Source organism: Alligator mississippiensis, chromosome 2 (assembly GCF_030867095.1).
Source record: "Alligator mississippiensis isolate rAllMis1 chromosome 2, rAllMis1, whole genome shotgun sequence".
NCBI lineage: Eukaryota > Metazoa > Chordata > Crocodylia > Alligatoridae > Alligator > Alligator mississippiensis.
In genome coordinates, this window is record NC_081825.1 from 134,558,103 (window position 1) to 134,580,238 (window position 22,136).

Sequence of the window (22,136 nt, forward strand, 5' to 3'; positions counted from 1 at the left end):
CATGGCAAAAACCATGCTAATGCATAGTAGAATTACTCTACTGTGCATTAAGCGTCAAAAAAATGTTCGCCTTTGCTACTACGTATTACCACAGCTACTGCACCTTTATGTAGTACCTCATGTTAGAGGTACTAAACTTAATGCTCAGTAGCAAAGGCACATTAATGAATGTGTAGACATACCCTGTGATCAGTAATCTTCCCTATGAGTGAGATTTTTAGAAGTACCAGGGGACACATCTATACCACTTTTGTAGTCCACTTGAGAGCACTGCCAAGAAGCACGGCACAGTTCTTCTCCAGCATCCCATGCACCAAACACAGAAATAAGGCTGATGCAGAAGTACCCCTTCAAGTACTCGCAAGTATATCAGAGACTGAGGGATCAGTCATTGTGAGCCTCCCTCTGCCTCATTTACTGGTTTGGCACACAAGGAGCAGGAGTAGGTGGGTAGGACTTCACTTCTTAGCAGAAGCACCATGGAAGCAGTAGTGACAAATTCTAAAGGTGCTTATGCACGTGCACTGAGGCTGCTTCAGTGTGCAGTAATGACAGCTCATCGGAGCAGATTTGATGAATCAATTCTGCTGGAGTGTGGTAATTACCACGCTCCAGCAGACTCCAGTGTCATGTGTATCAGCATCCCCACACTGAAAAATGGTGATGGGGGTGCTTTAACTAAAGCTCATTCGAAAAGATTTAGTTAAAGCACCCCCGCTGCCATTTTTCAGTGGGGACGCTGATACATGTAACACTGGGCATTTTAATTAGAGTGGCTTTTGGAACCACTTTAATTAAAGCATGCCTCTCCCCCCCCCAACCTCCTGGAGTACATGTATAAATGCCTTAAGTGACTTAGGAGTTAAGGTCTTATTGACTTTTAGTGCTGTTTCCTCTCTTAAGTCCCTTGGAGTCCTTTACAGATAGGGAAGGTAGATTATAACACTTCCCTTATAAAAACTGCTCCATGAACTGATAGGTTGAAAATGGAAAAGATACTGATATAAATTGAAAATTGATAAGATATTGATGCAAATTCTGATATAAATTGAAAATCTTATCAAATTATATCAGAAAGATATAAACTGGTCCTTCCTCCCAAACATTGTGGTTCAACTTGTCCTATTAAAAATAAATAAATAAAAAAGAGAAGGGGTGCAGTATAACCCTTTATATTCAATTCACCTTTAGGTAAAATAGAAATTTCTTATTCTATATTCTGCTTTACTTTATGCCTTTATAGTATGTGGAGTTCCCAAGAATTAAGCACAGTTAATTCAACAGAATTATTCCTATCAATTATCTGCCAGTAGTTTTGTAATCTATATCTGCATAAATCATAAGGAAGATTACTTTTCACTCCCAAAAGTTCATCACCTGCATTTCTGGCCAGACTGATGGCCTGTAAAGTCTGAACTGCAATCCTCTAATGGATTTAATCATTCCCATGATATCAATGAGCCCTCTAGGATTTTGCCTAATTCACTTTCAAAGCAAAATGTCTTAGATAAGAAACACCATCTGCATTCTCACTGCAACCACACATTTCTATTTTGCTGTTCGATAAAGGGAGTAAAGCTTAGATCTCCAGTCTCATGTGAAATTAAACCAAAAGTATTTGCCATCTTTTTGAAGCCTTCACTAAATTCTGTTAGGATTGTCAGCAGGAGGAAGAAATGGTTTAAACTACTGGGTAGATAAAATCAGATGTTTTAAGTTCAGACAATTTTCAAAACTAGGAGGCCAAAATTTGGCACCTAAATTCTTAACTAAGCTCATAAATCAGTAACAGTAATGTCTGCGTGCTTAGCACTTTGGGAACTCAAGTTGTTTTTCATAGGTACCTAATTATGGATTTCAAAGGCAAAAATGGTTGTTATATGATGAACTCTTGTTGGTTTTTGATGGGATTTAGGGGATATCTTCCCTTTGTGTCTTTGAAAATAATCCCTTTAGGGACCTAACTGGTTTTGGTATCTTGGCTTTACTTCATAAAAGTAGGAAAGAGGTATTTTCTTACAACATTTACTTACACTCCCATCTAAGAAAGCACATCAGGAAACTGACTGAAGTTTTCATAAATGGAATTTATTTTTGAGTAGAAATTTCCATGCGTGGTCGTTTCAGGCTGGACTGTTTTGGCACAGTGGTCATGTTGGCAGTGTGGCCAATTGCACTAGACACTTGATGGCTAGGACTCCAGATTCTAGCCATCACACTACCACTGGTGAATACTGTTGGCCAAGTCACTTCACTCTGGGTCTGTGACTTCTCCATCAATCAGAAATGGGGGATAACAGTACTCACAACATTTGCAAGGCACTTTGAGATCCCTGGATGGCAAGAGCTGGGTGTTAGTATAGTTATATTTGTTTGCAGTACATAGGAGTTATTAAATACAGGGGTCTGTCTGAATTAATCTATAGAACCAATGTGTGCTTTCTTCATACAGGGATTTGAGGCGGCTTGGCGTGACACTTGTTGGTCACCAGAAGAAGATAATGAACAGCCTTCAAGAGATGAAGGTCCAGTTGGTGAATGGGATGGTTCCATTGTAACTCGGTTATAAAGTCACTGCCTCAAGTGAACAACCCTGCACTTTGTAAACTAGCCCTGAGATTTATTTTAACGAAAAAAAAGGGGAGGCGGCGGGGGGGCCAGAATCAGTGATTTATATAACTGAAGGACATTGGCCTCTGCCATGTAATTTATAATCAGTGTTTGACTAAACTTTTCCTTTCCTTCCTATTTGTGTCTTCATTTTCATGAAGTAAATATAACGTGCATGGAACATGGAAATGGATCTACTGTTCATGAGGTTAACCATTTTCTTATGCTTCAGCAACAAAAAAAGCCTTCCCACCACACTTTGTCTGTACATGGAATATATATAGCACCTTTATATACTGAAATATGGCAGCACATGTTAATACTTCCAAGGACTTACTTGAATGGAAACATTTTATAGCCATTTATGGGCTAACAAAAGCTGCAGTTTACTGAAGTTTACTTCAAGTCTTAATTGTCTACAGAAGTGTATTGAAGAGCAATATGATTAGATTATTTCTTGATAGGTATTTTGTTTTGTAAATTTAAAAATGCTGTTACACAGCATTAAGTTATAGAGACTAGTGTATAAACATGTTGCTTGTTCAATGGCAAATACAATACAGGGTGTATATTTTTTTCCCCTCTGTGTTATAAAGTAACTTTTAGTTTGCTCTTCTGTGAAATGAATACATGATTAATATGTATATATCCTGTACAGTTTGCTACACACCCAGGTACAAGATTGGTTTTGGGGGTTTTCTTTTCTTTCCTTTTTTGTTTTCTTCTTTATGCTACCCCTTTGCTTGTATTTTTTCTGCTGTTCAGTTTTAGAAACACACAAAGCTTTTAGGAGTTTTAATTGCATATATGCAATAGAAAGGGTGCATTTAAACAAGAGACTATCCTCCTATTTTTTTCACTGTAAGACTTGAGGACAGTAAGGGGACAATTTTCAAAAGCACAAATAGATGTTACACATTAAACTCCTCATTAGCTTTCAGTGATAATTTGGTACTACATTTCTCTTTGTGCACTTGAAAATTTACCCTTATAACTGATCCCTCAGTAAGAGTCTAGTCTATGTATAGGATTACATTTGCTTTGGCATTTGAAACTTTTAGTGGTGTCTCTGACAGTCTGTTTCTTATAGCCATTCATCCTGCTCGACTCACAAATTCACTTTACTGAAGCCCTGGAAATATCTTTTCAAATGAAATGGACGCATGGACACCAAAGAGTACATTTCCAGCCAGTTTCAAAGAGATTTAATTGCTTTAGTTCATATTAAGGAAATTAAATCTTCCTGTGCAGCATTGAGATTTTTCCCCTGCTAATCCTTCCTGAATATTTTTATTCCAACATTTCTATAAAACATGGATAGATAGCTAGTGCCAAAATGACCAGTATATTATAATTAGGGCCAGAGTCTTCCTCCCATTCTGATCTTGTTGCTTCATATGGTGACTGAAAGTTAAGACCCTTATTCAACCAGGAACTTATGGATATTCCTAACTCTCTATCCACATTTCTAAAATTATGGCTATGCTTAGTTACCTTGTTAAGTAGGAGCCTAAGACTATAATTACAATCCTGATTAGACACCCTGATTTAATATGTTTTATATGTGGGCTGAATGGAAATATTTTATTTTTGGAGTTCTTATGAAAAGTTCTTGAGCAGCACAGTGTTCTGAGTATAAGCTTATTCTGGAAGGATTGTGAATAACAGGAAGAAAAGCATGGTGTGCTCTGGCCCAGTACTTCTTTCTGTGCTCAAGAATCTGTTCTAAGTGGAGCCAACCACTGGATCCCACAAAACTGAATGGGATGTAAGTGGCATATAGTCATTGGGCACATTTACATGTGCATTAATGTGTTTTTTCTAATGTGTATTAAATTTTGTACCTTCAATGTGAGGTACCAAAGAAATGTGCATGAGGCTGCTTTAATGCGCAGTAACAAATGTGCACAGTTTTTAAGTGATGCTTAATGTGCAGTAGCCTATTTTATTGCACATTGGTATAATCACTTGCTTTTTTACGTAATACGTTAATGCACAGTAAAATAGGCTACTGCACATTAAACTGCACAGGTAGATGCACCCACTGTTTCTAACTTCCTCAAAGCTCTTTGATGCAGATTCTAATAAAAAAAATATTTAAAAAATAAATAAGAATTTTTTTCAGCTGTACTTAAAGGATTGATGAGCATAAATGTCTATTGCTTTCAGCAGGATGTTTTCTCCTAAAACTGTAAAATTCCTTACAAACACACTTTGTGAAATCATTCACCTAAAACCCATGTTCCTTCTAAAACTGCCAGTTGCTCCTCACTGAGATATGGGCAGGTCTTGAAAGAAAGGGGAACCTTGAACACAAATCAGATTTGAGCAAAAAAGAAGTAAGCAAATCCTATCCCCCTGCATCCATTTGCTCCCAGTATGTCACCAATAGGAAAAGTACCAAACTCATCTATAAAGATGCCCCCTTTGAGCAGAGGGCTGGACTCGATGATCTTCCGAGGTCCCTTCCAGCCCTAATGTCTATGAAATCTATGAAATAAAGGTGAGAAATAAAAAAACAACCCCCCCCCCCCCCAAAACCAGTGATGAGTTGTGCACGGAGCTTTCGTGATGCTCAGGGAGACAGCAAAACAGAAGTGAAAGGTTTGACAAATCTTGATGGTGTGATTTCCTGTCCTATTGTTTCATTGTTGTCAGCCAGCGGGCCACAAAGGGGATAAAAAAAAGGAAAAGTTGAGGCGTAACAATTTCAGCACATAAAGGAGATTTGTCAAATAATAAATAACATTATTAGATCTGTCAGTGGAACCATTGTGGGATTATTTGTATCTCCCTGCCTGCAGTACTTTGTAAAATAATCCTTAGAAAGACAAACAGTAGCTTGATTCTTCTCGGAAGAATCATTCAATTGCCACTTGCATCAGTCAGTTATACTTAGAGAGATTTTGATTAGCATCTTCCACAAGTTCTCCTCTCTCTTTCCTGTCTGTTATCTTCAGTCGCTCATTAACAGATGGAGTGTATTAGATCTCTGTGCAAAATGTAAGGAGCATTTTTATGGATTTTGAAAATTAAATTCTTTTGGCCATTTGTGTTTTTCAAATACATATGAAGTAGATTTGGATTTGTCACATTAAAGAAAGAATTACTTTCTTGCCATAGAGTAATCAAGTACCATGTATTAGATGAACCTTCAGAACATCTTTATGATTAACTAGTAGTAAATGGAAAGCCCTTAAACCAGATTTCATGTGTAAATAGATGGGTGCCTCTTAAATCTTCAAATGAATAAAATCAGATTTTATATTTAACTCAAGCACTTATGTTGCTACAAGTCTGCTTAAAATAGACCCCAAGTAAAAAAAAGGTCGCTAAAACTTTCACAAATGGGTCCTCAGGTCAGGCACTATTGGTCAGGCACTATTTAGGCACCTAAATAATTGGACAAATTTTCCAAATTGCTGGGCAGCGAAGAGTCCTGGTGGCATTAGGGAGAGAACAGCTGTGCTTTGGGAAAGCAGACAGCTTCTTGGGCACCTAAGTATGGATTTAGGGGCTTAACTTTAATCTCTTATTTTTTTTCTTTTTGCTGGACTTTTCAAAGACAGCTCTGGAACTTACCTTCTGTCTTCCCTTTTAAAACTTGAGACTCCAACCTTGGCCTATGTACTTTAATTTCCTCCAGCTGAGATGGTATGTCCTACAAAGCACAAGCAGAGAAACTTACCTTTGGAAGGTATTTTCATTGTAATACAAGAAAGGGTAGCAAGTAAAAATATATAGGTTAAAATCAGGTATTAGAGTTGGGATATTGTACATAATGTTATGCAGTAGAATGAGGCCACATTAATATTTTTCTGATTTTGCTCATTCTAAACAGGGGGGAGAAGCTAAGTACTTTAGTTAGCTGTCCTTGCTAGTTGTGTGCCAGATATTTAAACTTAAGAAAAAATAAAATGTTAGCTACGTTCAAATGGTGATAGTCAGTAATTAAAATTAAGTTGTTAGCTGTACTTGGAGTTTATGCCTAGGGTAACTCAAAGCAGCTTGCTTTTCCAGCTCAGTTAGCCAGCTAGTTACATAGATTACTTTTTTTCCAGTTCATTTTGCTGCTAATTGTAAGAATTTTTTCCAAAGGGACTGATAGATACTGATAGATAAAACATTATTTTCATGATGCTTTTTTTTTCGGTCTGTGAAAGAACATGTCTTTCTAAGCACAGCTTTTGTTTAGAAAGACATCCAGGGATTATTGGGTTATCATTTGGAGAAGTGATCTAATCATAAACAAAGAAGACTGATTAAATAATCAGCTGTAAACTTTATTTATTCCTTCTATATGTTAACAAAAAAATTATGAAGGTGAAAAAGTTGTATCTATTCGGTGTTGAATATAAAAATGTAGAGGTCCCAGTGGTCAAGAAATTGTGAATCCTTAGACTGCTGTAGTTTTACAATTAGATATTAAGAAGTGTGTGAAATACCTAATAGCAGTCAGAGAGTAACATTTAGTTTCAAATCCTTTTTTAATATATTCTTCTGAATCCCGTAGGGCAGGCGGGTCAGGAGCTTTTGTATTAAACACTGCCAAAATAGGCATTAAGCTCCATCCCCTGCGTAAGAGTTTTAACTCATAGAAGGCTTAGAAGGCTTAGCAGCAGCTTGCTGTATTTATTTCCTTTGTTTTTTTCTTTCCTTTGATGCTCTCTGCATTTGTTTGTGTACATGTTTTTGTAGTGTAAGATATGAAAGTTTATATTTTTTCATAAAAATAAAAATCTTTGAATAACAGTTACATCCAGTTGTGGACCACACCTGCACTGTTGTTACTTTGTTTCCATTTAAAGTACCAAAGTTTGGCCCCAAATGCTAAATTACTCTCCTTAGCACATGCTCTCACACTTGCTAGCTCATGAATTTTCTCTCAAGTTTCACAATATTTTGTTGTCTTTCTCAAAGCTCCAGCTCCTGGAATCCTATGATTACCTGAGAATCTCAGCTACCATTTAAAATAAAAGCGTGCTTCTAGGTTAAAGAGAAAAATAACAGGTGAACCGTAAATGATCAGAAACCAGAAGGAAAATAAAAAAAAACCTCCACATTTTTTTTTCACTCGTGATTTTTAAGCCAATTTGGGGGGAAGGGGAAGGGGAGTTTGTCTCATGGCATTGCAGTGTTTCAGGTTGGCAATGTTGTGTTCTATGTCCACCTACCAATCTAGTTATTTATATTACTCCCATATGTAGTGTTTTGGAAGACATGGTGGCTGAGCACCTAAGGCATCTTGTTACAACTCCAGAGTTGTAAATGTATGCCCTACTGCAGACTTATACTGAAGACTGCTCACTTTTGAACCGGCTGTAGATGGGTATCTGATCCTTAGGCCTGGGTCATGAAAGGATATGTCTACACCACATCCACATCACTCACAGGGCAGGCTGTTCTTGAGCATGTTAGCTCATGTTTATACATGCCAAACCTGGAAATGCAGTGATGTTTGAGAGCGCTGTTTTCGGTGTGCATGGCTGCATACAGATGTTTGGGGAGGCTGGATTGCATTAAAAATTGCCACCTGATCTTAGTTCACTCAGGTATGGACCTTACACTTCCCTAGGTCGATCTAAGTGCAAACCATACAGAAGTTCCAGGAAGTTTAGATTGGTCTCACCTGATCTAAGTTAAGCTTACCTCCAAGGTGATCTAACTTAGATCAGACTGATATAACTGTCCTCAATTTCTGTACAGTTCCCAGCACAGCCCTAGGGCTGGGAAAGCCCAGCTGGTGACCCCCCTGGAACCAGGCTCTTTTTAGGCCCCTGGCCTCTCACCCCACCCTCAGACAACCCCCCTCACCACAGACCAGCTGACCCTCCCCCAGCCCACCAAACCCTCCATCCTGCAACCCATTCCCAGTGCCAGTTTTATCAGCATTTGCTGATGCTGAGAACTGAGAAATTAAGTCCTGGTGGGGAGAGGGGCAGGTTGGTTGGCTGACATGGAGGAGTTAGGGGGATAAAAATAACTCCTGGTCCTGGGGGAGAGAGTGCCTCCACCCACAAACCCCACACACCCCATGATTGCACTAAATTCCCAGGTCCCCAGCAATCCCCATGGATCAACTTGCCCCACAATGCACCTGATGCCCTCCTACAATCATTGCTTGCCTCCCTGATCCACTGATCCTTACTTCAGATCCTTACTAGCCCCTAATCTCCCCCCATTCTCCCCATACACCCTACTTGCCTCCCTCAATTCCCCCACAGATGCCCCAATGCCTCACTGGAACCTCCTTGCCCCTCTGATCCCCCCAACCCCTCCACTCTATTTTCCCCATCTAGACTTACCTTAGATCAGGTGGCCATTTTTAACTTGATCTAACCTCCTCCCCCTAACCTCTTTGGGTACCCAGCCCTTGAGAGTTGCTGGGGGAGAGAGTGGGGGTCACTGCCCCTGTAGCATCTTCACTGCCTCATTTCTGGACCTGATGGAAGTAGATTGAGAGCAGCCAGAACTGGGGATGTTGTGTTGGCATAGTCAAAAGCAGACAGGTGTAATGCTAGTTGTATCCCTCCCTAAGTTTGCTTGGCCACAGAAACTGAAGCACCTGAACCATGCTGTGTGACCACTTTTCCTGTAGAACTCTGTTACTAAGGAATACTCCTGGGGATTTGAAGCAACCTACTGCCAATTAATCTAGGAAGATTAATAGGGGCTGTTCCAAAGTCCACTGAAGTCAACAACAATCTTCGATTCAAGCCCATACATATTTTTAAGATAAAGTACTACTTAGCTAGTCCAGGGAAAGTACACAGCATACATGTGAATTTCGGACATCCATCATGCTTGTGATTCTCTACAAACTCAGGGGACCAGATTTGATAGCCCAGGGGGGCCCTTTCAAACCTATGTTCCTCTGTAGAAAGATGCCTCATTTTCTCCATCTGCCACACACACACTGCGTGCCTGATTGTTTTAGGTCAACAGTTTTTAAGCTTTTTGTGTTCATGTCCTTAACTGCAGTAGATCTAGGGCAATAGAATACATGTGTTTGGAGGCTCATGCACCATTGTTGCTCTAACATGTTAGGGATACAGGCTTGACTCCATTCCCCGCTACAGATTCCCCGTGTGGTTTTGGGCATGTCACTTACATGCCATTTGCAAAGGTACTTATAAGCTTCTTTAGGTGCTTAAATCCAGCATCGACAATTTTGGCGCCACTGATAATCTCTAGACAACTACCTAGTTACTAGGGCTGTGCGAAGCTTTGGTTGCTGATTCAATCTGGGGAGACTGAATCCAAATCAAATTGGAAGACCAATAAAAAGGTCCAAATTGATCCAAAGCCTCCATTTAGCAAAAGATTCGGAGGAGATTTGGCGATTTGGACAGTCCCCACTCACCGCCACAGGGAGCTGGACCCAGACTCCATGCCGGTAAGGGGGGGGAGGGCGGGGCTGGAGCAGGGGATGGGTATGGGGGGCCTCCTACCGGGCCCCATCCCTTGCCTGCTCCCCCAGCCACCCTGAGCGCCCCCCCAACCCCTGCTGGCTCTCTCAGCCCTGTTGATGGCTAACACACCTGCCCCAGCATCCTGGTACTTAAAAAAACAAAAAACGAACTCACTGGCTACTGCTCTGCTTGTGGCAGAGCCCCCCATGCACTGCAGGGCACTGGGGGGCAGCTGGAATCGCCCACCCCCCAGCCTGGCAGGATCTGGTGAGTGGGGCTTTTTTTTTTTTTTTTTTTAAGTGCCGAGACGCTGGGATCGCGTGGGGCATTGAGAGGGCTGGGAGAGCAGGCAGGGGATGAGGTCTGTTCGATTTAGAGATTCAGCCGATTTGGCGGTGGCCGGATCTCTGAATCAGATTCGGCCGAATCGATTTGGGACAGTGATTTGACTCACTGAATCGAATCAAATCACTCTCCCCCAAATTGGCTGAACCTGAATCCGAAGCAAATACTAGCTGCTTCACACAGGCCTACTAGTTACCATCTAGCTCCATAGGTTCCTAAATTCAAGAGACACTTCATTTTCTTCTGATAAATGTGCCCAAATCTGGCTGGGTGATGATGCCACTGTACAACTAACAAGTGTCTCAGGATTTGTCCTAGAGGTCCTGAACCAAGATTCTCAAACTATGCAGGGGAACACTTATCTTAGCAGTAGGATTTAATCCAACTGTAGCAGGGAGTCAAGCCCCTGTTATGGTGAAGGGATGAAAAAGCCTAGAAAGCCAGCATGGCCCCTTTACAGCTCAAACCTTTAGCCAGCTTGAGCCTGAAAAAGAGCTTAGGGGGAGACAGAGAAAGCAGTGGCAAGCTCCCCACTAGCATGGACAATGCAGAGACAGCAAGAGAAGGACGGATTGCCTGTACAGGAAGGAGGGAAGGCTGTGACAGATTAAGTAAGTAGCTTTGGAGGAAGAATACGTTTCAATTGGGAATTTGTAGTTTGAGTAGGATGCCTGAGGGGTGAAACTTTGAATCCTGGACTATGTCTGTTTACCCCAAGATGGGGGTTAATTTAAGTTGAAATTCCTGTTTGATGGGCACCCAGTAGACTGAGAATGACTATAAGGGGAAACAAAGAGGCTGCATAACAGGGTGCTCAATTTATATGATATCCTCCCATCAGTGGAAAAGGCACAAAAGCCCTAAGGCAAGAGCCCGAGTTGGGTGGTTGGGTTTAAGGATCTGCTGCTGTGACCTAAAGGCCCCCAGGTGTGTTTGGTAAAGCCATGGCTCTGGGTTCTACAGATGCTAGAGGGGTAGAAGCACAGAATTGGTTTTGGAACTGAGAAAGAGTCTGGAGGTGCAAAACAGGCTAGACTCAAAGGCTGACCTAGAGAAGCTACATTTGAGATAAGACAGACAGTGAACTTCTGGATGCCAGAAGGCCTGCTGTTGTAATGAGACTTTTTCATCTGGTTCCTCCCTGTCTCTGTTGTGGGCAGAGGCAGGGCACCTCCCACTCTTTCCAGAAAGGCATGGCAGGTGAGTCGAGACCAGGGAGATTTCCAAAGAGAGCAGGGAATGACAGCACCAGACATATCAAGATAGAGAACCCCTCCATCCGTGTCCTGTCACCAACCAATGGGACTGTTGTACCCTGCAGCTAAAAAGAACTAGTTCCTAATAGTTGGAGGAGCAACAAACACAACCACCAGAAAAGAGAACTTATGGATGTGCATACTTTGGTGTCCAGGGCACTCACCTTGGATGTGGGAGATAAAGACTTGAACTCAAATCCCATGTGAGTGGTCAAATTACAAGATAACATTGTGTGCGTGTGAGTTGTGGGTATGTTTATAAATGTGTGTATTTGCATGTGTGTAGACCATTGCCTAAATGACTGAGCTAGTTTATATACTTAGAATGGCATTCTATTTTTTCTTCCTCATCTAAGCAGCCATGTTTTAGTTGTTTATAGGTCATATTGGTACATACATCTCCAAGTGTATTCTGTGCCTGAACAGGTACCCCTTTGTGCCTGGATGACTATGTAGATAGGCAGACTGGCAACAAAATGCAAGTAACACAGCCCTCCTGTCTTTTTCATCCAAAGTGCTCAGTGGCTAAAGTACACACCTGGCTCGTTGAAGGTTCTGGGCCCATGTCATCCAGAGTAGATTTGATCATGGGTCTATTTTAGTTCCTAATTCAGCACTCTAATCACTACACTGCAAGTAAGCCATTAAGAACCCCTTCACAGAATCAGAAAATTAGGGTTGGAAGAGACCTTAGGAGGTCATCTAGTCCAAGGTTTTTTCTACCCAGGTTTTATAAACTGCTAATCATGGAGATTCCACAATCTCTCTGGTTAGACTGTTCCAGTGCTTTACTATCCTCCTAGTGAGAAAGTTTGTCCTAATATCTAACCTAAACTTCCCTTGCTGCAACTTGAGACCATTGCTTCTTGTTCTGGCATCTGCCACTGAGAACAGTCTAGCTCCATCCTCTTTGGAACCACCCTTCAGGGAGTTGAAGGCTGCTATTAAATCCCCACTCTTCTCCACACTAAATAAGCCCAGTTCCTGTAGCCTCTCCTCATAAGTCATGTACTCCAGCCCCCGAACAATTTTTATTGTTCTCCCTTGGACTCTCCAATACGTCCACATTTTTTTCTGTAGTGAGGGGCACAAAACTGGACACAATGCTCCAGATGTGACCTCACTAGTGCCAGAAAGAAGGGAATAATCATTGCCGTCCATCTGCTGGCAACACACCTACTAATGCAGATCATTATGCTGCTAGCCGTCTTCATAACAGGCACACTGTTGGCTCATATTGAACTTATTGTCCACTGTAACTTCTGGGTCCTTTTCTGCAGAGCTGCTGCTTAGCCAGTCAGTCCCCAGTCTGTACCAGTGCATGGGATTGTTCTGCCCTCAGTGCATTTGTCCTTATTGAATTCCATGAGATTTCTCTAGGTCCAGTCCTCCAATTTGTCTAGGTCCCTCTGAATGCTAGCCCTACCTTCCAGCCTATCTACTGTTCTCCCAGCTTGGTGTCATCCAGAGACTTGCTCCACTTGATACTGACTGCCAGCTAGACATCACATCATTGATTACTACACTTTCAGCCTTGGAGCCCAGTCAGTTTTCTGTCTGCCTTAATTCTTTAACCTGCTTGTGATAATGTAATGGGAGCCTGTATAAAAAACCTTGCTCAAGTCAAGGTGTATTATTTCCACTGCTCTCCCTGCATCCACAGAACCAGCCATCTCATCATAGTATGCACTCAGGTTGGTCATGCCTGACTTGCCCTTGGTGAATCCATGCTAACTGTTCCTAATCACCTTCTTCTCCTCTAAGTGCTTAGAAGTGGATTCCTTGAGGATCTGCTCCATGATTTTTCCAGGGACTGAGGTGAGGCTGACTGGTCTGTAGTTCCCTGGATCCTCCTTCTTCCCTTTCTTAAAGATGAGTACCATACTTGCCCTTTTCCAATTGTCCATAAACTTCTCCTGATCTCAGTGAGTTTTCAAAAATAATGTCCAGCAGCTCTGCAATCACATCAGCCAACTCCCTCAGTACTCTTGGATGCATGAGTCTGGACCCATGGACTTGTACATCTCCATCTTTTTTAAATAGTCTCTAACCAGTTCTTTCACCACTATTGGCTGCTAGCCACCTCCTCAAACTGTGCTGATCTTGCCTGTGAAGACTGAGGTAAAAAAGACATTGAATATTTCAGCCTTTTCCACATCATCTGTCACTAGGTTGCCCCCCCCATTCAGTAAGGGACCCACACTTCCCTGATCCTCCTCTTGTTATTGACATACTTGTAGAAACCCTTCTTGTTACTCTTCACATCCCTTGCTAGCTGCAACTCCAATTGTGCGTTGGCCTTTCTGACTTCATCCCTGCATGTCCGAGCAATGCTCTTATACTCGCTCCTCTCTAGTAGTTTGTCCACGTTTCCACTTGTAAACTTCCTTTTGTGTTTTAGCTCATTGAAGAGGTCCCAGCTAAGCTAAGCTGGGTTTCTGCCATAGTCTAGTCATTGCTAGTCTTTCTTTTCTGTCTAGTCTAGTCATTGCTAGTCTTTCTGCACAATGAGATGGTTCATTCCTGTGCTCTCAGTAAGGTTTCTTTAAAGTACAACCAGCTCTCCTGGACTCCTTTCCCTCTCAGACTGGCCTCCCAGGGGATCCTGCTCTACAGGCTCTCTAGAGACTCTATAGACACTCTCTATGGTTCTCTGACTGAGTTGAAGTCTGCTTTTCTGAAGTTCAGGGTCCTGATTCTGCTTCCTTCCTTTCTTTAGGATCCTAAACTCAGTCTTCTCAAGCTTGCTTCTGCCTATGTTGCCATCCATGTCCATGTTCCCCATCAATTGTCCTCTGTTTATGAGCAGCAGATAAGGACACAACCCCTAGTTGGACTTATATGTACTGACACCAGGAAATTGTCCCCACCAGTCTCCAAAACTTCCCGGATCGCCTGTAGGCTGCTGTATTGCCCTTCCAGCAGATTTCAGGGTGATTGAAATCCCCCATGAGAACCAGAGCCTGTGATCTGGAAACTTCTGCTAGCTATTTTAAGAATGTCTTATCCACCCCATTCTCCTGGTCTGGTGGTTTATAGCGGACACCCACCACAACATCACCCTTGTTGCTCTTCCCTCTGGCCCTAACCCAGACTTTCAACAGGCCTATCTCTGCTTTCATACTGTACATCTGAGTTATCGTAAAGCTCTTTTACATAAAGAGCAACTCCTCCTCCTCTTTCCCCCTGCCTGTCCTTCCTGAACAATTTATACCCATCCATGGTGATACTCCGGTCACGTGAACTATTCCACAAAGTCTTTGTTATTCCAATCACATTGTGTCTTCCCCACTTTCTTCAACAAATACATGCTTTAAAACAGCTGCATTGCCTCATTTCTGTGGGGAGGTCCATCATTTGAGAGGAGTGACTGAGTAAGGAGAATGTCTTGGCTCTGGTCCTGGACACAGCACAGAGGACACGTGGACAACCCTCATGGTACCAACCTATAAATTGAAAACAGCACTTCCTTACTTCACAGAGGTTTTACAACTACATAGATGTACAAGGTGCTCAGATGCCAAGAAAACAGGAGCTTTATAAACATGTTTGATATCTGGATGGCTAGATACGAGGCTTCCTAATGGGCCAGATTCGGCAGTGCAAGTTATGCAATATAGCCACCAGCCAAACACCCTGAAAACAATAACTAGCATAAAGCCTACTGCTACTTCATGATCTGGAAAGGAAATTCCTTACATACCTTCTCTTCACAAGTCTCTGAGGACTGCTGCTAGATTCATAACATATTGCACCCCTCAACCTCTGCATTCTGCTCTTGCGCACACCTCCTCCATGATGTTTGGGCACTCTGCATATGTTGGAGCCCTAATGCGAGTACTGCAGCTAGCTCACAAGAGGAGACAAGCAACAATGTTCCTGAGGGCTTTGACCTTCCTCTTCATTTTCCTGGCTTACAGGTTTGTAACAAACTTGATTATATTATTGCAAGAGTTTTGCACAATGCCATTGTGTGTGTGTGTTTGTGTGTGTGTGCCACTACACATGTGCACATATGTGGACTGTGGTTCATACCCTATTCTGCCTGTGTGTTGGTCAATGAGGATAACAGGCCACAGCCAGGATTTCCAGTACCTGGGACAGTGCCTTTTTTTGCTATTCAAAAATAGCTTTCACATTATTTTTTTCTAGATAAGGGTTGGTGCTGCAGAATCATTTAGTTATTGAAGTCAATCATTTGCAAAATGTTGATTTTTGGTTTTTTCTTGTTTTGTTTTGTTTTAATTTAGTGCTCTTACACTTTCTCCAACCTCTCGCCCCTGTTATTCTATATCTTTGATTTGGTTTGTTTATGTGCCTAGAGAGATCTTTTTGGAGGAGGAGAAAAAAAAAATCAAAATTTTATTTGTCAATTCCCATTTCAGCAGTAAAAATAGCAAATAGCAATTATAAAAGACATGTACAACCTCAATACATATTTCTGCAAAAAAACGAAGAAAATTTAAAAAAAAGGGGAAAAATAATTTTGAAAGAGATAGTATATTCAGAGTGTAAGCTCTTTCTCTGTGTTTGTACAGCATCTGGGCTCCAGATCCCTGTCTGGAACTACAAGGCGCACTTGCAATAGTAGTAATAATTGTAAAAATAGTATATATAGGCCCACAATTTTTCTTAATGTGCATAGGCACTGAAGACAATGAGGTAAATATATCTGTGACAGAGAAATGGCATGATTATTTTTGGAGCTGGTGTATTCTATTTTAGTTTAAATGTTGATTGCAAAAATATGGCCTTTAACTTGTATTTCAACTGCATCTAAATCCTCAATCCTGAAAAACATTTTAGTATGTGCTAAACCTCAAGCACACAAGAAGTCCTATTCTGTTAATGGAAACTGATTTGTGGGTTTAAAGTTAAGCACCTTGTTGTATCAGGGACCATGCATAAAAAACTTCCATCGATTATAATGGATGTAGAGTTAGGCCACAACTGAACACTTTTGCAACTCCAGTACTAAATTTCATTGACCTCAGAAGAGCTAGTCACAATGGTAAACTGGGAATTAATGTTTGCAAAACTGACCCCTACCACTTATTATTCTTTAGAGCATTATAAATTGTGCAAGATACATATAATTATACATTAGAAAACAGCAAACTAAAATTGCAGTACTGGAAGAAAAAGATACTCTGAATTGTCTTAGGTTGTTTCCCTGCCCTCTTGAGCTTCTTAGAAGTATTTTAAAACTGGTAGTGCTGCCTCAAGATACAGCAAAGAGAAAAAAGAAAGCAGTTTCATTTCCTGGCTCCTTTTACCTGAAGTACTGACACAAGCTGAAGTTACTGTATGTTCCCTACTACTTTGATATAAAATTTCTTCATCTTCTCTATGTAGCAGAGGAAGGAATACCCACACAGGAAGTTCAGAACCAATTATAACAAAAATGAATCATGCTGAGCCCCTGTAGAAGCCAGCACATAGTTTTGGTCATGGGAGCATAGGAATTGTCAGATGGGATTAGATCTTCCATTCATGTTGTTAAGAATGCTGTCACCACCAGTGCTCAGCACCAGATGTTTTAGAGGAAGAAACAAGAAACCTACAGTAGGCACACGTGGGATAATCCATTCCCCTTTACTGTATTGGGCCCAAATAAAACACTGTGTTCAAGGAAAAGGCCAAAGTCTTCCTCAGTGTAGAGAGCCCATTGGGGTAACATAAGTCACACCAGCCAGCAGCAGCGTCACATCTAACCGCCTTTGACTTCCCAGTATGAAGGACTGTTTGCAGGTAGGTCAGCTGAAGGCAGCTTCCAGCACAAGTCAGGAACAGGGCTTGAAGTTGTGAAATACTAGCAAGAGCTTTTACCTGCTCTGCCAACATGCCTCCTGGCACAGGTATATTGGCAGCTAGTTTTTCAACATTCAGCCTATTCTTCCCTAAATGGTTGCATTGACCAACTTGATGATTTTAAGATCACCCACAGCTAGGAAACCAAATTAGGATGGGTTTCAGAGCCCACTAGGAAAATCATAGGAATTGCATGAACCTGGCAATATACATCCATGTATTTTTTCAGATTCTTACATTCTGTTTCACAAAAAAGGCAGAGCAAATCCTCAAGATCCAAATTTTGTTTGACAAATTAGAATGGATATAATATTAGCCTACTAGAACAGTGATTCTCAACCAGGGTACCATGGTGCCATGAAATCATAGTACTATTAGGTGTACAAATGTGATTCACAAGATAAAACCAGCTATTTGAAATAGGAATCCATAGTGTTAAAAATATTCTGACCTTTTGTGATCTTTCTGAGTTTTTTGCAACAGAAAAATACTCTATTATTTGTCCTTAGTTTTAAAAAAAGGGAAATCTGAGAACTGGAATTTCCTGAGTGGTAACCTTCAGTCTAAGGAGCAGTGGGATGGGTCTAACGAGGAGTACCTTGAGTCTATAAAGGTTGAGAACCACTGCACTAGAACTATATTTTGGTCTTGATCTAGCTCCATTTAATCACTGGGGCCCTTTCTGTTGGATTGTATCTTCAGGCAGAGGTGAAAATAGACTGGAGTTGAATGAGGGAAGTCCTAGTCTGACAGTTACAGTAAAACCAGCAGCCCCCTGCTTATAATGTATTATAATAGGAAACAGAGAAGAGGCCACTATTCTAATGCTTTTTCATGTCATCCCAGTGGATGGCTCACTATGCTGATCTTGCCCTGGAAAGAGTTATCCAATGAGCCTTGTCAGATAACTTGCATCTGCCACTGAATACAAGCATGCCCTACTGAATAGCAATGCTGGATATTTGAGCAGGTATTTATAGTCCATGTCCATCTCTCATGTTTTCCTTGCTGCTCAGCCAAGTAACTACTGAAGCAGGCATGCATCATTCAGAAAAATCACAAGGGAAAATAGAAATGTGCACGTTGTAGCTGTAGGCTGCCCATTTGAAAAAAATGGATGCTAAAACTCCTCAGTCTTGATTATCAGAGAACTTGTCACTTCCCCAAGGCAGGCAAGAGATGTGTTCACTCCCAGTCCTGGCATCCCTTTTTACTTCTGTCCTTGTGCTCATCTTACTTCTACACTTGTTTGTATGCCAGAGGCTGAGGGAAGAGCTAAAGCAGACTCTCCACAAAATGGGGAAGCCCCTTGCATGGAGAAACACTTTCTACCTTTCTGAATGTCCAGAATGACAGAAGGGTCTATAATGTGAGGCCTCATACACACTGAGGGGTTTAGCCCGTTATGCTAAATTCTTCTGTCAGTTGCAGAGGTATAAATTTGGTGCGACTCCAACAAATTCAAAGGATTTGTACCAAAGAGCATAATTTGCTCTTCTGCATCTTGCTTATATGATGCTAAATACAATAGCACTTATCAGCCTCAAAACTGTTTTATGAGGTCTATTTCACACAGGGTTAATATCTGTAATGTGCCTGGGAATGTGGTCTCACTTAAAAGATGCTCTGTAAAGTCTTGATCTTGCAACATTAGAATTAATGGGAAGGTTTTTTGGTTTTTTTTTCCTGTTGACATGATTGGGATCAGAATCAAGCTCTAATTACAGAGCATTCAAATGCTTTCCTCCCTCTTCCGCAAAACCAACCATTCTTGAAGCCTGCTGAGCAAATACATATTTCTTCTATGCAAAACTCAAGATGTTGTGAGAAAATTATTTTCATTTCACCTTTTTTGTGAGACAGGAGAAATAATTTGGAAGGTTCTGTTTTGTATTTGAATATGTTCGCACTGCTGCACACTCCTTCTATGCTGCTTCTTTCACTTAAATGGAAGAAAGATGGAATGAAATAAGTAGGCTTTCCCACTCCACTAATTTCCTTTTCCAACACCCTCTCTGCATACTTCTGAAGTATTATGGAGTCAAAACTATGTTTTCTCAAGACCAAGTAAATATTTTCAGAACTATTTACCCAACACCTTCCAGGATTGCCAGTAGCTGATATGCTACTCCATCTAGGGCAACAATTTCATTTACAAGTAGCTAGAAGAGCTTGCTCCCAATTCAAAATTTAAATAGAGACCTGAACACTGGACTTAATCTGTTAAACTCTCCCAAATAATCAGAACTCGGCCATTTATTTTGATACCTCAGTGGGAGCACTGTCAGTGTTTGACAGTTAGGTCCCTGTTAGAAGGTCAGTGCAAATCAGATTCCATGAGTATCCAAAAATGACAGATTTAGAACCCCCGCACAGATTTAGAAGGCACTTATGGAATTGCCTTTACCAAAAAAGAAATGTGGATTAAATAGGGGAGATTAAGCTTGGGCAAGATGAAAAAGGAAGAAAAACAAGGAAAAAAGGGGGAAATCGCCTAGTATGTGTTAGACCCCGACTCCATGTGGTGCCCAACGACTAGGGAGACAACGATCCAATTGCTCATGGATCCTGGTACTCATTTGCCAGAGCAAGCAGGGAGCAAACACCAGCAGACATTGCTCACAACAGCTTTATTCAGAATGGAAACAGCTTTGGACAAAGGTCCCAAAAAAACAAGAAACCAGGGACCTGCAGTGAACAATAGTTCTTTTAACATTTTATACACCTTGGTTCATGCTCATTATCACTTCTTCCACCCTCACTCCTCCTTTGTTCCACCCATCTCTACTCCTCTTTTAAGCTCCACCTCTGTTTACTGTTTGTTTAATTAGCATATGCATTTCACTCATTTACATGTCTTTTTGCTATGAGCGCATGTCTAAGACCTTGACTTCTCCTCTTTGGTCAATGGGCGGACTTTGACCAAAACCTGGAAGCTTCTGGAGGCTTCTTCACCAATCACCATTCACATTTTCGCATATGTTCGTCTTGGATCCTGTTACCAGTTACGTGTTGTTTTTCACATTCCCGTCTGTTTTTCATTCCCATGTTGTACCATCTTCCACTTTCCTAAAGCTTCACCTCATTCACAACACATAGACTTACACAGACTCACTTGCTGCTTTTTCTCAGAAATGGTTGACACAGTTAAGATGGTTACTTAGCATAAGCAAATGGCTGGCTTAGCATAAGCATTCATAATCAAAATCTGCTTTACCTCCTAACAATACATATTTTACAACACTACGATATTGTTAAAACAACTTGCCTAAGCATTTTGCAATATTACTTTTAATACATCATTCTGCTTACCCAAGTACTAAATGACTGCAGTAACCCTGGTTATTGCACAGTAACATCTCTACATGACTTCCTGGTGATCCTGACTGCACAGTAGCTAATTATTACTGTGCAGTAGCTTGTTATTACTGTGCAGTAGGGTTCCATCATGGTTTGTGCACGCAACACTACTGTGCTGTAGTAACGAGCTACTGAACAGTAAGCATCTTGTGTAGACATGGCCAAGATGTAGTATTTAAGAAACCTAGATTCTCTACTAATTTCTTAATGTTTAAGGCATAATAAGTCATTTACTTTCTCTGTAGGTCTGCTTCTTCATCCTTTGCCTGTCATGTATTTAGATTGTAATATTTTCAGACAGGAATTGTCTATGAGAATGCACTTGTACAGTGCCAAATGCAAGGGGACCTTGATCTCAGTGGGGACCTCTGGGTGCCAATGTAATAATAATAATTAGTAATCATGCCAAAATAAAGTCTTCAAAGAGTTGTCAGTGGTTTATGCACCAAATTTTGCTGTTAACACAAGTTAATTCAAATGGAGTTTCTGTTTTAAAAATGAATGGCATTTTTAGGAAGCTGGTTTGAGCATAGTTTACTTTCATAATGGCCTGAAGAAAATCAATACTGAAGAAGAAAGCAAGCAAGCTGCCTGCCCAGGAAGTCAATGTTCCTCTTCAGAGATTGTGTGGCTTGCCTGCTTTCTTGACTGAAAAAAAAGTCTGCTGCTAATGTGGTCTGCCCCTGCACTCAGCCAACACACTGTCCATTGATTCCAGACTTCTGCAATTTTGCTCCTGAAGCAGAAGACACAGTATAAGGGATAAGGGGGCATAACTTTTATGCCCCCCTGCAGACAAAAAGAGGCATAATTGGATTTGAGTGGCAGGGCCCAAATGAGAAACTTGTCTCGAGTTCCTACTATAGCTGTTTCCTATCGGTGGGGGTGGGGACAGGAGGTTGTCTAACACTGGGGTTTTCAACCTTTTTTAACAACTGTACCCCTCCCTCAGAGTTTCAACTCATGTATCCCTTTATATATTTTTCTTGGTTTTAAGGGGAGGGGCAGATTGAGGCCCCTGTGGTAAGGGAGGGAGGGAGTGGGGCTGGCGCTGGGTCAGGGGCAGGGGTAGGTGCTGCCCAGCCAGGGCAGAAGTGTGGGAGGAGCTACAAAAGTGGTTCATCCAGGAGGTGTGGGAAGGAGGGGGCAGTTTCTGCTGCTGCACACACCCCAATGGAGGTCCAGGGGGCACTTGCCCCCCCAGATCTGTGCACGGGGTGGAGGCAGCTGCTGCTGCAGGCTGGACTCTGCACCCCGCTGCCCCACGAGCTACGTGACACCATGTTCCTGCTGTGGCTGGGCAGGCAGGTGACAGACAGACACAAAGATGCAGCTACACACA

The 22,136-nt window shown here is 41.5% G+C and overlaps 1 protein-coding gene across 9 annotated transcripts in view; it reads left to right on the plus strand.

Moving 5' to 3' along the window:
- Positions 1-22,136, plus strand: part of EPHA5 (EPH receptor A5) — a 365,570-nt gene that overhangs the window by 333,055 nt on the left and 10,379 nt on the right. For 7 of the 9 annotated variants that reach the window (XM_059722186.1, XM_059722187.1, XM_059722185.1 and 4 more), the window contains one exon: positions 2,453-7,366. The exons of the other annotated variants lie outside the window; for them this stretch is intronic. In XM_059722186.1, the coding sequence (XP_059578169.1) occupies positions 2,453-2,569 (117 nt within the window). In that variant the 3' untranslated portion in view covers positions 2,570-7,366. Of the gene's footprint in view, positions 1-2,452; positions 7,367-22,136 lie in introns of those variants that run through there. 9 annotated transcript variants of the gene reach the window in all.